This window comes from Mastomys coucha, unplaced genomic scaffold, assembly GCF_008632895.1.
Source record: "Mastomys coucha isolate ucsf_1 unplaced genomic scaffold, UCSF_Mcou_1 pScaffold14, whole genome shotgun sequence".
In the NCBI taxonomy this organism is placed as follows: Eukaryota; Metazoa; Chordata; class Mammalia; order Rodentia; family Muridae; genus Mastomys; species Mastomys coucha.
In genome coordinates, this window is record NW_022196896.1 from 101367971 (window position 1) to 101379441 (window position 11471).

General features: G+C 55.1%; 2 protein-coding genes across 3 annotated transcripts; one reads left to right on the forward strand and one right to left on the reverse strand.

Annotated features, from left to right (window-relative positions):
* Window positions 1-67: 67 nt before the first annotated feature.
* Window positions 68-5115, reverse strand: Chpf (chondroitin polymerizing factor). Of its 2 annotated transcripts, XM_031368094.1 has the most exons (5): window positions 4440-5115; window positions 3930-4072; window positions 2917-3490; window positions 2048-2227; window positions 68-1723 (listed from the first exon to the last, which is right to left on the reverse strand). In XM_031368094.1, the coding sequence occupies exons 3-5, from the start codon at window positions 3316-3318 to the stop codon at window positions 467-469; spliced, it is 1839 nt and encodes a 612-aa protein (XP_031223954.1). In that variant the 5' UTR covers window positions 3319-3490; window positions 3930-4072; window positions 4440-5115; the 3' UTR covers window positions 68-466. The 2 variants fall into 2 exon arrangements, with proteins under 2 accessions (XP_031223954.1, XP_031223953.1); XM_031368093.1 differs by lacking the exon at window positions 3930-4072.
* Window positions 5116-5180: 65 nt separating this feature from the next.
* Tmem198 (transmembrane protein 198) lies at window positions 5181-11389 on the forward strand. Its single transcript, XM_031368106.1, has 5 exons — window positions 5181-5540; window positions 5852-6056; window positions 8215-8790; window positions 10039-10241; window positions 10533-11389. Exons 2-5 carry the CDS (start codon window positions 5879-5881, stop codon window positions 10668-10670), a joined length of 1095 nt encoding a protein of 364 aa, XP_031223966.1. The 5' UTR covers window positions 5181-5540; window positions 5852-5878; the 3' UTR covers window positions 10671-11389.
* Window positions 11390-11471: the final 82 nt, after the last annotated feature.

Genomic DNA, 11471 nt, shown 5'->3' on the forward strand with positions numbered 1-11471 from the left:
GGGCTCCTCCATCCTTAGAGTTAGTTCTCCCATGCCTACCCTGCCAAAACTGAATTACAAGTCTCCGTTCATTAGTCCACACTTAGCCAGTTTATTAAAGCCAGGGCTCCATCATGGATCCGGAAGGGAGAATAGATCCCATACCCCTCCTTTCTCAGCTTCACCTTCTCCAATAACTCATCTACAGCTCAGCCCCCAGGAAAGGAGCCCAGGAAGCATGGCTGGCGTTAGACATAAAAAAGAGGCCACAGCCTGAATCAGCAGCGTCAAGGGGGCAGGGAGACTGGACAAGAAAGGATGGCTCTAGGGCACCTGTCTCAGGGCTTGTCCTGAGTCCATGGGTCCAACGAAGCAAGAGACAAGGGACCAGTGGGCTGCCCTAGGGTCTGAGGCTACAGCCAGCCCTGTCCAGCGAGGCTGGAATGTGCCTCCAGGTTACAGGGGAGAGCAGGGTCAGGTGCGGGGCTTAGGTGCTGTTACCCTGTTCCTGCTCAAAAAGCAACATGGCAAGCTGGGTGCGGGAGCCAAGGCCCTCCAGTACGCTCTGGCGACAGCGGTGGTAAAGGTCCTCGCTGAGCCGCGCGCTACACGGCTGGGCCCGGTAGCGCTGCAGCAAGGCTGGCTCCACCGCCCTCAACACGTGCAAGCTGGAGAAGCGCAGAAACAACTCGTACACATCCAGGCTCTCCAGCAGCTCCTCCTCCTGCTCCGAGACCGCCACTAGCCGGCCACGGGCCGCCACGTAGTCGGAGTTGTAGAAGCAGGCCTCACTGGCAGCCTGACGATCAAAGTGGCCAGTGTCACGGCCCAGTTCTGGGGGCCCAGGGCCCTGAGGTGGAGCCACAGCAGGGTGGAAGGCCTGGAAGTGCATGGGAAAGAAGGCCTGCCAGCCAGAGATGGCATGCATGCGGCAGCGGTTCAGGAAGTCAGGTGTAAGTACTGTGTCTGGCCCGGCCAGCAGGAACAGAGTGTCTAGCGGGTGCTTCTTAGAGAGGAGATCCATCAGCCGCAGTGGAGAGGGCGCGGCTGTCTGCACACTGAGCCAGGGCACCCGGGCACCAGGGAATCGCCGCTCTAGCTCTGCCACATGGGCTTTGACAGGTGCGAAGACATCCGCATGGGCTGCCCGCTGGGCCTGGCGTGGCTCATACAGCAGCAGCAGGGTCAAGGCTGCTGCGTCACCAGGTTCCAGGGCTGCAGTGGCAAAGGCTTCTAGGAAGCCAGAAGCCAGGTCGCGCTCTGCTGCAGCCAGCGGCAGGAGCACAGTGAGCCGAGAAGCCTCAGTGACATAGGGCACAGGCAAGATCTCCACTCGGCTCAAGGGCCGAAGGAGCTGTACCCTGCGGGTGAGGGGCCAGCGGCCACCCTGGGGCGTCAGTGCTTCCAGCTGCAGGTCTAGTGTGTACTCCATGCCTCGGGCTGGATCAAAACGCCGGTAGCCATTCACCAGCTGTTGCTTCTGGAGCCTCAGCGCTGGCTGGTAACGGCGGTTGAGCTCCTCTAAGGCTGTCCCCAGGACATCAGCTACATCTACCTGGTCAGCCCCACGCAGTGGGCAGCGGGGTGAGCCATCAGCACAGGAGAAAGCATACTGTTCCGTGAAGTAGTCCCAGCGCAGAACCTCAAAGCGTGAGGCAGGGCGAGATGGTGCTGGGATGCCCACTGGCCATGTAGAGGCCCTCTCCCCATCAGCAGCCAGTCTGCTGGTATTCTGGATCTCCCACTGGGCCAGAAAAAGAGGCCATGAGCAAAGCACGGGGTCACATAGCCAGTATACATCTAGAGGCTCTGGGGGCAGCCAGTGATACTCAGGGAGGACCTGCGGTTTACTGGAAACCTCCGCTCACCCAAGGATCCCACACAGTTTCTCCATAGATTGAGACAGTTTAAAAGCTAAAAGGGGAGCTTCCCGGAGGTTCCACAAAGGTCAAAGATCTGGCAGTGGGTTTGCTCTATGACTTTATCACTGACTTTTTATTCCCTGAGGTCTCTCAGGACCTGTTTCCCTTAATCCCTTGACTCCCCTACCCTCAAGCCCAAGCTGTACCTGCAATTCCTGAATCTCCTGGTATGTGCGGTCCAGCTCAGCTCGGGCAAAGGCTTTGTGCAGCTGGTACATGTGCACAGGGTCACGCACAGGATGGGCTGTCAAGGCGCTGCGGAAACGAGGGTCCCCCTCCTGCACAGGCTCCCCGGGGCTCAGTTCCATATAGTTGTAGTGCATTCCCTGGGAAGAGGAAGGGAAGCATTCAGAATGGGAACAACAGAGCTGTCTTTTCTCCATCTTTTAGCTAGTGTCTCATCTTTTTTTTTTAAATATTTATTTATTATTTTAAATAAGTACACTGTAGCTGTCTTCAGACACACCAGAAGAGGGAGCCAGATATCATTATGGGTGGTTGTGAGCTACCATGTGGTTGCTGGGATTCGAACTCAGGACCTTCAGAAGAGCAGTCAGTGCTCTTACCCGCTGAGCCATCTCACCAGCTCATGTCTCATCTTCTAATCCTATAACCAGTTATGAACTTTGTGGTCAGAATTCTGTGGATCTGAAGTCTATTTGACCAGCTGACGTTGTATAAGCCTAGTCAGGTCTCTGTGAACTCATCTGTGAAAGCTGCCTCAGAGGTGCCCACAGAGCTAAATAAAATAGCTGACACTGAATATGTACTATGTGCAAGGATCTCTTACTTTTCCCTAATCCCTATACATCCCTGCCTAATAATTGTTTCCATTAGCATGCATGAGACTATTGAAGCTCAGATCTTGTAATTTACCTAGAGCCACTGGGATTTTAAAAAAAAGATAGATTAACAGAGAAAGCCTCGACCTCTATCTCTCCACTAACCCATACCTCTCCCGGGGAAGTAAGCAAGCTCTGAGAGGAGACACTACCTGAGAAACTTATCTTCCTACCTCATGGTCACCAGAACAGCCCATGCCTGTGGCATCAAGAATGCACCGTCCCAACCACTCATCCGGGCGAGCACTAACGATGTCATTGCGGCAGCTTTCCAGATGGGGGCGCAGTTGCTGTAGCAGGGTGCGAGACAGCAACACTCCAAAGCCCCCGTGGCAGTAGCGGCCTGGGGTAGTCTCTCCACCGATGAAGTCCTGCGGCCGGCCAAGATAGAGATGGGTTGCCGAAGCAAGGCTGAGGTGGCCAGCTAGGCGGTCCAATCCATGCGCCTCGGTGTAGGTGGCATCAGGCACTAGGAAAAACCAGTCAAAGTCATCGCCGTGTTGCTCCAGCAGATGGCGCAGCGCCAGGTGCAGGTGTCCGATGGGCCGCTCTTCACCCAGTGCAACCACCGCCATGCCTGATGGTGTCCGGCGGCCCCTCGCACCGGTCAGGAACACTACATGCTCCAATCGGTGTCCCAGAGTTCGGTTTACAGCCACACCCAGTGTAGGCAACGTGGCCTGTGAGGTCAGCACTGCCACCAGAAGTTTCTGCCTGATGCCCAGCTCCGTGCTGATATACCGAGTTCTGGGAAAAGACAGTTAGGAACAAGATAGCACACAGCTTCACTTGTTATTTCTTCCCTGGACCTGTTTTGCATCCACGAACAGGATAAGAATGTCTCTCCCACGAGACACGATTTAAGTGATATACTGGTCTTACAGAAAGTGTTACATTTTAGGAGGTAGCAATTCCAAGGCAGATGCAAGTAGGAGATACATTAGATCTAATTCCAGATTTCACAACCTAGTAGTTGTGTCCCTGAGCACATTACTTCATCTGCGCCATCTGTAAAATGGGACAGATTGCATTTAAACAGTAAAATGCTTGGCACACGGTGCAGATACGTCCTGCTACATGAATATGCTGTCAGCCCCGCCCCCCAAATAGGTCCTATAAATGATGTGTAGAAGCATACGTGTAGAGGATGTCTTTTGGAGAGGGGCAAACTAAGACAGTGACTCACCTTCCTAAGGTAGAAGGTAAGTTGTACAACTGGAATTCACTGTCACTTAGAAGAAATTACTTCAATTCGTGGGCAGAGTCATCAATGTGATGAGTACATTCCTCCCTCTCCCATCTCATCCCAAGGTGGCCCTTGAAACCCATCTAGGAATGAAATACAGGTAAAGTCCAGTTCCCTCCTTTTTCTTTCCCCCTCTTCATACACTTATCCTCCTTAACACTAATTTTTCTAATCCTAAACAGACCAGTGGGGGGTCTAAGAGGGTCTTTGGAGTATTACTGGGTGGAGTCGGTTTAGCTCAGCTCAGATCCGGACCGGATCCAGAAAAAGCTTCAAACTGGCTCTCCGTCTCCCTGCAAGGCAGGGTCATAGGAAGTAATCGAGGCCCAAGGACTTCCTGGCCGGCCGGCCCCTTCCTTCCGGAGCCTGACCCGGCCTCTGGCGGCCTCCCTTAGCGCGCGCATCCTGGCTGGTGCCTGCGGGGTTAGGGCAGACGGAGCGGATCAGTACCTGACGGCCTTCTTGGTGGCCTGGCCTGGCTGTGCAGGATGGTAGGGCAAGACACGAGGCTCCCAGCTCTCACCGATGCCTGCGCCGGCCCCGGGCCTCTCGCGCTCCGCTCCGGGCTGCACCGAGTTGGGCCGGCGCGCCGCGTTCGTGTTGCCGCGCGGCGGCAGCTCGGAGTCTCCCGGTTGGGGCGGCCCGGGTCCGCAAGGCTCCTCCACCCAAGTGACGCTGAGCAGGCTCAGGGTGAAGCCCAGGGAGATGCCCACGGCCACGGGGCCCGCGGGCCGCAGCACGGACAGCAGCAGCGACGCCCGCATGGCGTCCCGACCGCGGGTCCCCGGCCCCCGCGCAGCCCGAGGCGGCTCCGAGGGGGCGGGACCGGGGAGGGGGCGGATCCGGAGGGCCCGGGCCCAGCAGGCGGGCCCGCTCCCTCCCCGCTGAGCAGAGCTAGTAGTTCAAGCCCGGAACCCCCGGGCGGGTCGGCGGCCCTTAGAGCGGCACTGCTCGCCCGGGCCTCCCAGGCTGCTGCTGTCCGACGTGTCACCGAGAGGGCCCCGCCCCCGAGGTGGGGTCTCAGCCGTCAGCTCTGGGAGAGCGACGAGGGGGAGGAGGTTAAAGGGGAAGGACCCCCGGAAGTGCCCCCTCCTCAGCGCCGGAGAGGCAGACGCCGGGGGCGGAGTCCCCGGTCTCCCCCTGCGTGGTTGGTGCGTCCCGGATGACGTCAGAAGCAGCCCGCCCCTGCCGGGATGGTGCACCCTGAGTGACGTCAGGAGCAGAGGCCGGAGCTGTCCATCAGCACCAAAGGCCGCCGGCGGGCTCAGGGCATGGGGCCGCGGCTCCGGGACAGCCCGAGCTCCTGCTCTTTTCCCTTCCCCGGGCCGGGCCCGAGTCCCCGGACTGTGGGGCTGCAGTGCCAGTCGGTGTTGGAGGTGGGGCGACGACGCCGTCGCACAGAGACCCGTCTCTCCGGCCCAGCAGCCCCCTTCGCACGGCGGACTTTGCCCGGACCCCAGTCAGTCGGAGCCTCTGGCGTCCTACCACCCCGGCTCCTCCGGCCCCTGCACACCCACCTTTGCTCGGAAGCTCGGGTCACCTCCAGCCCAGGTAGATCTTGGACAACCCCAAATTGAGCCTCCCACAGATGGTGCTCACGCTGCCTCTTTTTGCCAGCAGCACCCCCCCCCCTCCACGTCTAGCCCCATCTTAGTCTCTCTTTTAAGTCCATCCCAGCCGCCTCTAGCCAGGCACTTGTTTCCCTTTGTCTTTGCTCCCCGTTCCAGAGACGCTTCAAGAGCTGCCTGATGTGGGCACCATTCCTTTGTCCACTGTGCCCTTGCTGAAATCCCCCACTAGCACTGTTATTTTGGTGGAGACCCACGACTGACTCTTGACCCCAATTTCCTCCTCCCTGTCAGGTTGTCCTGGGAGGGTGACCCTCTTCCATGCCCAGCACTATGCCGGGTACTATGGATACTCTGCGGTTTCAGCTGCTGCCCCCGGAGCCTGATGATGCCTTCTGGGGTGCACCTTGTGAACAGCCTCTGGAGCGCAGGTATCAGGCACTGCCGGCCCTCGTCTGCATCATGTGCTGTTTGTTTGGAGTCGTCTACTGCTTCTTTGGTGAGATCCCCCTCATCCCTCACCTGTGGCCCTCTACCGTTTCCCTAAGGTTCCTTTTCCTGCTGTCTCCGAAATCATTTCTAGCCCATCCCACCCCCATGGCTATATCTTTCTTTTGCTGATCTCAAATACATTTGTAGATCATTGACTCTAGATTCTACAGAGAACAGGTTTTGAATTAGGTTCTTTGAGTTTGAACGGGGCTCTGTATGTTAGTCACTGTGATGTAATGGGCATGCTAACCTGGGTCTCAGTTATTTCACCTGGACAAAGACAACAGGGTTCGTCTCATATAGCCAAGAATTAGTAGGTACTGAAAGAATAATGGCTATCGTAGTGAAGATATGTTTGGATCACTAGGATAAGCAGACTAAAAATAATAATAATAAAAAAACCTTAGCATGGTGATTAAACATGGTCCCTTACAACAGGGCATATTGTATGGTGGGAGCGAGACCTGGAATATTCACACTGGTGATACATATTAGAGTGGGCTGGATGGTAGTCATGCACATGGAGATCGCCTACAAGGCAGATTCCCATAAGGATGGTTATTGTGAAGAGTTGTATGGGGGAGGGCGTGGTATGCCTGTAATCCCAGCATTCAGGAAGCAGAAGCAAGGGAACGGAAGCTCAAGGCCAACATGGATTACATAGTTCAGTGAGGTTGGGTGGGTGAGCAGTAACTGCAGTTCAGTTGAACAGGTGTGTGTAGGTCCTTTTGACAACTCTCAAGGTCTTAGCCCAAGGCTACCTTCTCTACAAAAAAAGTGTCCCTCTTTTTCATTTTCACAAAGGTAACCTATGTGCTAGTGTCAGCTTTGAGTAAATAAATGCCCAGTGGATTCTTCAAGAAGTTATAGAACTTCACAGGAGAGTGCCTTCTATGAGTAGGGACCCAAAGAAGGCCTTCAAGAAGATTATACATATCAGAACCAGTTTGGGCAGAAAGGCTGGCATGGTTTGCCAGAAGTGTGTTAGAATAGTCGGGACTATAGGGTGTAGAATATAGGATCAGGTGGTCTGCCTTTTACATTTTGCAGAGTGTGCAGGAAAATGCCCCCCACAAGGGTTTAGGACATGTATTGGGTCTCCAAAGATCCCACCCCCTCTGCTTTGGGTAGCTTCCCCCTCTGCATGGTGCTCTGGTTAGCCTCAATCCTTACCCTGAGCTCCCGTATCATCCTCCCCATCTTGGATGCCCCTACCAGGGATTCAGAGCCTCTTTCTCAACTCTACTCCTCTCTGACTTCAGAACCTTCTGGGGTCTGATACCCCCATTCTTTGAACAAATCTCCTTTTTCCCTTTATCATCTTTCTCTTTGGCTCTTCCTGCCTCTCCTTGACTCCCAACTCTTTCTTCCACCTTCCCAGTTGTTCATGATCTATACCCCGTTCCTCTTTCAAGCACCACTAATTTCTCTCAAGTCCCTACAACCCCCTGTTCCCCATGTAGTCTTCTTGGATTTTCTGCAACCCTGCACAGCTCCTAGTACCCTCCGTCTGGTTCTCTTTGATCCCCATAACTCCAGTCAGTAGATTGATCCTCCACATGGTGGTCTCTAGTGCTCCCATTCCTCTGGCCTCAGTGTTCCTCATTGTCTTTAATAATCTTAATGACGCTACTCTTGTCCAACTCCCTGACCTACAAAGACATCATCTTCCCAAACCAAGCTCTGTCCTCTCTGTAACTTTCCAGCTCTGTTTTGTCTCTGAAGCCCTGTGACCACACAAGGATATTCTTTCTAAATCTATGTGATCTCACCCCTATACATTTTTTTTCTGACTTCCAGAATAGTCTTCCTCTGAGACCCCAGAGAGTCCATTGCTGATCCCCTTGGGACTCCTCCAATGATCTCTCTGGACCCTGTGACCCTAAAGGCCCAATTGCCCCATGGCTGATTTACTCAACTCCATTGATTCTTAACTTTGACCTTCAAAGGCTTATAACATTATTTTAATAATTACGTGTCTCCCCAGTGATTCCTAGCAAACATCTACATGATCTCCCCTGACCTCCATAGCCCCACCTTGAGCCCTCATGATCTTTACTTCTTCCTAGCACCCATGTCGCTGATGCCCTTGTGCCTACATGTCTCCTCTAACTTCTAGCCTGCTAACCTCATTTTGGCCCCTCACTGGCCCTGTTCCCCTGCAGGTTACCGCTGCTTCAAGGCAGTTCTCTTCCTCACTGGGTTGCTGTTTGGCTCAGTGGTCATCTTCCTGCTGTGCTACCGAGAGCGGGTTCTGGAGACGCAGCTGAGTGCTGGGGCAAGCGCGGGCATCGCACTGGGCATCGGGCTGCTCTGCGGACTGGTAGCCATGCTGGTACGCAGTGTGGGCCTCTTCCTGGTGGGGCTGCTGCTCGGTCTGCTACTCGCTGCTGCTGCCCTACTAGGCTCTGCACCCTATTACCAGCCCGGCTCCGTATGGGGCCCACTGGGGCTGCTGCTGGGAGGCGGCCTGCTCTGTGCCCTGCTCACGCTGCGCTGGCCCCGACCACTCACCACCCTTGCCACTGCCGTGACGGGCGCTGCCCTCATCGCCACTGCTGCAGACTATTTCGCTGAACTGCTACTCCTGGGGCGCTATGTGGTGGAGCGACTGCGGGCTGCGCCTGTGCCTCCTCTCTGCTGGCGGAGCTGGGCCCTGCTGGCACTCTGGCCTCTACTTAGCCTCATGGGCGTCCTGGTGCAGTGGAGGGTGACAACCGAGAGGGACTCCCACACAGAAGGTGAGAGGACACAGGCTAGGGTGGGCATAGGAAGAAGGGCATAGGAGATGGGTGGTGAAAACGAGGGGTTAGTGAGAAGGGACAGAAACTACACACGGAAAAATCAGGGCCTCGATGGGTTAGAGAGTTGACTTGGTCAGGGTCTAGGAGAACAGGGCTAAGTAACAATATCCATCCGTAAAGAATGTGTGGGGCACTGGCTCTAGGCCAAGTCCATTCCAGGCACTGGGGTAATACAGCAGCAACGAAACAAAAGCAGGGCAGAGGATGTAGCTCAATGGTAGCATGCTTGCCCAACATGTGCTGGGCTCTGAGCTTGACTACTGACAGGACCACCAATAAACAAAGGCTACCAGAGAAAGTTCATGCTCTTATGAAGGGTGTGCATTCAAGGCAGCTGAGAAACAGACACCAGATGAGCAAACAAACAAATGAGCTAACTTCTCTTGTGCAGAGCGGTATGGAGAGATACAAGGTGATTTGAAACAGTAATTTTATGGAGTCCACTGTACTTAGGGTGGGTCAAGGAAGGCTGCGTGGTGCAGATGCAGTTCATGAGATCTGCTGATGGTATGGACCCTCTAGGCTGAACTCTTGTGACAAGGACAGTGAGATGCCCATGGAGGGCTTAGAGTAGGAGAGGAAAGAGCATAGGTTAGTGTTTGGGGATGTAGAATGTTGTAGAGCACCGGTTCTCAGCCTTCCTGATGCTGTGCCCCTTTTATATAGTTCCTCATGTTGTGGTGACCCCCAACCATAAGATTATTCTCATTGCTACATCATAGTTGTAACTTGCTGCCGTTATGAATAATGTAAATACTGGTGTTTTCTGGAGGTCTTAGGAGACCCCTGTGAAAGGTTGTTCAAACACCATGAAGGGGCTGGGACCTCCAGGTTGAGAACTGCTGTAGTAGAGGGACACAAGTGGATGGAGAAAGGAAGTAGTGAAGGAGGAGCTGTCCGGTTAAAAGATGATGGGATAGTGTCTGGCCTGAGGGGACTGGAATGGCAACAACAGTTGGGGAGGCAATGCTGCGCATACAGGCCTTTGCGAGAATAGAAAAACTGTGGGAAGTCCTATCTTGGAGGTGGGAAATCAGGAAGGGAAGTAACAGGGTGGAAGAGGGTGATGGTCATGGGCAAGGGACTGTGGGAGCCTGAAAAGCCTCTGAATGCAAGAGAGGAAAAGAGCCCTGTGACGAGCTCTGTGGACCTGAGTCTCTTCTGTGCCCATCCATCCTTCTACAGTGGTCATCAGCCGGCAGCGAAGGCGAGTGCAGCTGATGAGGATCCGGCAGCAGGAAGAACGCAAGGAGAAGCGGCGAAAGAAGAGACCCCCTCGGGCTCCTCCCAGAGGTCCTCGTGCACCTCCACGGCCTGGTCCCCCTGACCCTGCTTACAGACGCAGGCCAGTGCCCATCAAACGCTTCAATGGAGATGTCCTGTCCCCGGTGAGGCCCCAGAACCCCTCTAGCCCCGGGGGTGGGAGGAACGTATAGAATGACTATTCAGGACTGAGTCTCCTTAGGGGACTGGATGTATTTGTCCATCCATCTATACCTAGGCTCTGATAGATCCAGCTCTGGAGGTAGGGACAGGTGCACCCAGTACTGACATTAAATGGTGGGTTTTAGGGCTGTGGGCTCAGTGTGGAGATGCCTCGAGTTAGTGCAGGGCCAAGAGAGTCTCAGCCCCGGGTGGTACAGGTGGCAGGACTCAGACCTATTCTTACTTCCCCACAGAGTTACATCCAGAGCTTCCGGGACCGGCAGACTGGGAGCTCTCTGAGCTCCTTCATGGCCTCACCTACAGACACAGACTATGAATATGGGTCCCGGGGACCACTGACAGCCTGCTCTGGACCCCCTGTACGGGTGTAGTCCTGTTCCCACTGTCTGGACTCTGCAGTCACCAGCTCTGCCAGCTTCAAGACTCCTGTCGGGCCACTACTGAGGCTGCAAGGCCCCGTGGCCTTTGGCTGTCTCACCTCCTTGGAGAGGGTTGGCCAGCCAGCCACCAGAAGGGAGGCTGTGTCTCAGGCTAGGTAGGCCTGGCCTGAGGGAGAAGTTCCCGTCCAAGCTCCCGAGGGACTCGGGGTGTGAGCCCCACTGGGATGTGCTCAGGGTTGTGTGTTGCCCATACATGTGTGTGAAGGGGTAGGCTTGGAGAGGACACTGGGACCCTTGCCTTAGATTTGATTGGCAGGGCTTCTTGGGGCCAGCCCCGCCTCCTGTCCTGCTGCTGGGGTCCCATGGGCCACTCTCCTGCATGTCTGGGTGGAGGAGGCCTGCCTGCCTCCCCTATTGCTCTACCTTCCAATCATTCATCTAAGGGTTCTTGCTATCGTCCATGGAACTAATGGCAGCACCCCTCACCCTGGTCCCCTGGCCTCTGCAAAGCCACCAGCCTGAGGTCAGTGGCAGGAGATGGGGGTGGGAGGTGCTGTCCTGGGTTGGGTTTGGGAGGAGGGTGGAGGGAAAAGGGCTTAAATGCACGGTGCATGTCTGGTGTCTGCTATGTCACCTTAGACACCTCATGCTTCTGTCCCCTCCCGCCCTGTTTTACATCTTTTATAAATGTGCCAAGAAGTCTGCCAGAAGTCTTCCGTAACTGGTACTTCCATCAACCAAGTTGGAAATACTGCAGCCTCTGAGCTGTGACACTTACGACAAGGGGACTCC